Source organism: Cariama cristata, unplaced genomic scaffold (genome assembly GCF_000690535.1).
Source record: "Cariama cristata isolate BGI_N322 unplaced genomic scaffold, ASM69053v1 scaffold12374, whole genome shotgun sequence".
Lineage (NCBI taxonomy): Eukaryota > Metazoa > Chordata > Aves > Cariamiformes > Cariamidae > Cariama > Cariama cristata.
Genome location: NW_009613550.1, coordinates 1 through 4,518, shown reverse-complemented (window position 1 = coordinate 4,518; position 4,518 = coordinate 1). Strand labels below are relative to the sequence as shown.

Genomic DNA, 4,518 nt, shown 5'->3' with positions numbered 1-4,518 from the left:
TGAAAAACACATTTTCATTTACTGTAAGTACGATCAAAAGTAGAAACTATTACAGGCTCAACTTGAAAGTTTACTTTTCATGTCCTTCTTCTATTTGCACAAAGTTCTAGTTTATAGTTCGTGTTTCCTCTACTGACATATACAGAAGCTATGTCATGTCTGGAAGTACAGCCAAATTCCCTAAGATCTGGATTTTTCTGTCACTGAAACACTTTCTGAAGTAGTGTGCATCTGCTTTTCATATCTACAAATCCACATGCATGAACATAGAATTTTCTTCCTGCTGTTCCGGACTTCATTAAACCAAAACTTTTTGAAAAAGCCATCTCACATAAGTTGGTATGAAATGGCAGAGGTCTGCATCTACAAGGACACGAAGATGATCCAAGGGCTGGAGCACTTCTTCTACGAGGACAGGCTCAGAGAGTTGGGGCTGTTCAGCCTGGAGAAGAGAAGGCTCCAGGGAGACCTTAGAGCAGCCTTCCAGTAAAGGAAGGGCCCCCTAAATGCCTACAAGAAAGCTGGGGAGGGACTTTGTACAAGGGCCTGGAGTGATAAGACAAGGGGCAATGGCTTTAAACTGGAAGAGGGAAGATTTAGATGAGATTTTAGAAGAAATTCTTCACCATGAGGGTGGTGAGGCAGTGGCAGAGGTTGCCCAGAGAAGCTGTGGATGCCCCATCCCTGGAAGTGTTCAAGACCAGGTTGGATGGGGCTTTGAGCAACCTGGTCTGGTGGAAGGTGTCCCTGCCCGTGGTATGCGGGTGGGAACTGGGTGATCTTTAAGGTCGCTTCCAACCAAACCATTCTGTGATTCTATGATATGACAGTGTAATTTTTTTCTATAGTTGGATCAAGAGATGTAGTGAGCAAGGGAAGTAGAAAATGGCCACTTTGTGAATAAAAATAACTAGTGAATGAATTAAATCAAAGTAAACCTAGGAATGCATGATAGTGAAGCTAAGCTTGAAAACATTCTTATTGGATATAGATAGATTTATTTAAATTATCACTAGGTTTGATGTATTATATCGCCTGTTAATGTCAGCTGACATTCACATACTAAAGGAATCAGTACCACAGGCAGATTCCCTCACAAGGGGAAATTGTTTTTCTAAGAAAGCATCCCACCTGTGAAATATAGCTTTAGTTTCACCTACCTGGGCCATACTTGCAGATAAAATTGTGCTTCATGTTGCATCTATCATCATTCCATTGATAAAGGTATGGCCCCCCCAGGCCAGGGTTTGCAGTTGGCTGATGATACATCACAACACAGGCTTCACTTCCACAGGAAGGCTCATCTGTATACCAGTTTCTAGTGGTACACATAAAGACAGACTTTCAAATTTTGAAGCTAAGGTTCATCAGGACGCCAAGGGAAGGAGTTTTTATCAATAAAGATGTGTCAACCCCAGTGGCCCCATCCTCTTCAAAGATACGCTGCATTTCCCACAACTCCTCTGTGAAAGGAGTTCAGGGTCTAGGCTCCACATCTCTGGATCTTAAAAAAATTCTGAGCAGCCAAAGCACCTATGCAGAAATAACACCCTACAGCTCTGCTACCTGTTTTCCTTCCTATCTGATTCTTACCTGTCCCTTTGTCCTGAGTTCTGTGAGCTGCTGCTACTCTGGTCTTTGGCTTAATCAGGAAATTAAAGGCCTTTCAAAAGGCAGGGTAGAAACAGAACAATTTGCACTAAGTAACATGCATTAATTTACTTGGTGGTGGCTCCCTGATTCGAGGTGGCCAGAGTCTTACAGAATTTGTCTGCCTGCTTTCAGACCACATCCTAAAGTCTCTATGTGTGGCAGAACAACCTTCAAAAGCCGTACATAGGCAAACTCATGAGATGGGAGCAAAGAAAATTGTAGGCTGAAGTCACACTATGCCATACTTTTACAGCTTCAAATTCAAACCCTGGTTGCCAGCTCCCCTTTATCTGGAGAAGTTAAGGAGGGATGCTACCAACTTCATGGGACAGCAAGTCTTCAAGCTTCTTTCTAGAAGACTTGACTTGTCAGGCATTTCACTCTCCATTTCTTTCCATGAAACCATCTCAATAAGCGGTTTTACAGACTTACCTGAATGGCGAAATACTTCCATCAGCCCACTGGTAGAGGTCAGGGCAAGCACTTGAGGTGGCTAGTCCATCACCACTTCTCCACAATCCAATCCAGAAATCACCATCAGAAATCCCGGAGCCTGATTTAGTGAGGTTTTGCAACATGTTTTCTATTAGTTGCTGCTCAGCTTCACTTTCCAAGCTCAGTAAAGCCCCGCCATCAATTTCGCAAGCTTGGCGGGCCTCCTGAAAGCCCACACGTCTGGACAAGTCCTGGAAATAAGCTAACTTGTAACAAGAACGCTTGAAGTCACCATAGCACACCTTTTGACCTGAAAAATATAAATATGAGAGTGTTTAGAGTATAGTAATGAATATCACAACTGCAAAAAAAAGAAGTATAGCACAGTATGATACTGTGATGGAAAAGGATGGTAGGTTTTTTTCTCTTGTGCCCTCATTTGAAAGGACTCACGGTGGTACACTGACAGTGCTGAAAATCTTAGCTTTAATTTAAATTGCAAATATCATACAGTTCATAGGAAACCATGGCTTTCTTCCCAAGGCCTATGAAACTGTCCAAGACACTGAAGACTCCCACCAACTTCTAGAAAAATATTCTCTACTTTAATGACTGTACCATCAGTCCCCTCTGCTAAAGCCAGGAACCATTTGGACGGTATTAACTATTTCATACTAATGGACCACCTCCACTTTTATTTTGTAATCAAAGCTATTTGCCAGAAAAAAAAATGTTTACAATTCTCAATTTTAGTGTCAAGCAACAGCTAGAAGATTCTTGATTCTGCTATCTAACCTTGAGAGGCTGTATTCCCAAGGACCACGTAGACACACTATAGCAAAGAGTAGCTAAGTACAACCTGTAAGGGTGTGTGGAAGGAGAGTGTCTGCTCATTTAAGGGTATCTGGTCAATAACTTTTTCAGTGCAAAAAGGAATAATAAGAAAGAGAACAAAATATACAGACACAAACCTGTCAGGAAAACACAATGGAGAAAACAAGAAACTTGTCACACACTAATTGGTGGGCTATTGGGAAACTGCAGGGAAATGGGATTTTGCAACTTGATAAGGAGGGGTTGGTGGGACGATGCAATCTGATGAGGGTTAGGGAATGGGGAGGAACAAAGGGGGAATAGACAGAAAGGGGTATAAAAGGGGCCAGTTGCATGTAAAACAGGGGGGGATGTGTGTGTCTGGATGTCTGCCTTCCCTAGAGACCTTCTCTCAGCCAGTTGATGAGGAGGAGGGAGCTTGGCTGTCCACATTTATGCGGGTCCCATATGTTGGTCCTGTACGTGGGTGCTGTTGAAGGCAGCGCCATGTCAGTGTCCCCGTCTGTGTGATGGCCATGTTGGTGTCCGGGCTGTGTGGCACTGGGATATCTGTTCATCTTTGCTACCGGTTGAATCAGCAAAGGGGAAGGCAGCAGCCACATCCCTCAGCTCAGAGGGAGGCCCTGGGTACTGGGATGGGCACCAGCGACCAGGCAGGAGGGAGTCCTGGAAAAGAGTGTGGCCACCACCTCCAGAACATCCCTTAACACAGCCAACAGAAACTCCAGACATTAGTAGATATCACAATACTACCCAGATACCATAAAGAAGCCCTGCGGTGCCTTCAGGAAGCACTAGACCTACTGCATTCATGCAGGTTTTCCCTTGCCCTTCAAAGTTATGTCTGTGGAAAGAGTCAAAAGCCAAATGAAGAAGAAATAATGTTTATTGCTTCCAGTTCTTTGGTTGAGAAAGACACATGCCTTTTTCCCAAAAAAGGAAAAACAATTATAATAATCTTCAATTAGTGAGACTCTCTAGAGTTTATTCAACATATACAAGATGTGGAATGAACAAACTCACTTATACCAGCTGCAACTGAACTCCAGCATGATTATTTAGGGACAGTAGAAGGGTTCTAAATATAAGGAAATAAGCTAATCATCTCTTTAAAAAGTCAGTATGGAAATTTATCATCAGAAAAGAAAAGTAGGAGAGCTTATTTTGCTAAGTAAGAATTACTGAAGGATATGAAAGTAATAAGAACTACCAAGCACTATCTAGATTGTTTAGAAAGTAAATTTTATGATTTTACTGGAAAATTTGGCAAGGACGATGTTTTATTGTACCATGTTAGTTTTGCAGTTGAAAATCTTTTATTTACTCCCACTCTGAAGCATACCCAGATACACAATTCACGTAAATAATACTTTGGCTTTACCTTTGGACAGGTTTTACCCTGTTTTACCCTAAAAAAAAGAATAACTTGTCACTGGGAAACAGCAACATCATCCTATAACTTGAGCTGTACTTAATCTTTTTAGGCCAGTGTTTTTCTATACACAAAGAATAAACATAGAAGTGAACAAAAAAGCCTAAAAGATACAATAAAGTTAATTCTTCTTGCTTTAGTGTTGCTTCATTTTTGTATTTAAC

The 4,518-nt window shown here is 41.7% G+C and overlaps 1 protein-coding gene across 1 annotated transcript in view; it reads right to left on the bottom strand.

Moving 5' to 3' along the window:
- CHODL (chondrolectin) overlaps positions 1 to 3,410 on the bottom strand; it is a 13,008-nt gene extending 9,598 nt beyond the window's left edge. The window contains exons 1-3 of the mRNA XM_009699069.1: positions 3,308 to 3,410; positions 2,086 to 2,398; positions 1,161 to 1,318 (exon numbers count right to left, since the gene is read on the bottom strand). Of these exons, the coding sequence (XP_009697371.1) occupies positions 1,161 to 1,318; positions 2,086 to 2,398; positions 3,308 to 3,410 (574 nt within the window). The remainder of the gene's footprint in view (positions 1 to 1,160; positions 1,319 to 2,085; positions 2,399 to 3,307) is intronic.
- Positions 3,411 to 4,518: the final 1,108 nt, after the last annotated feature.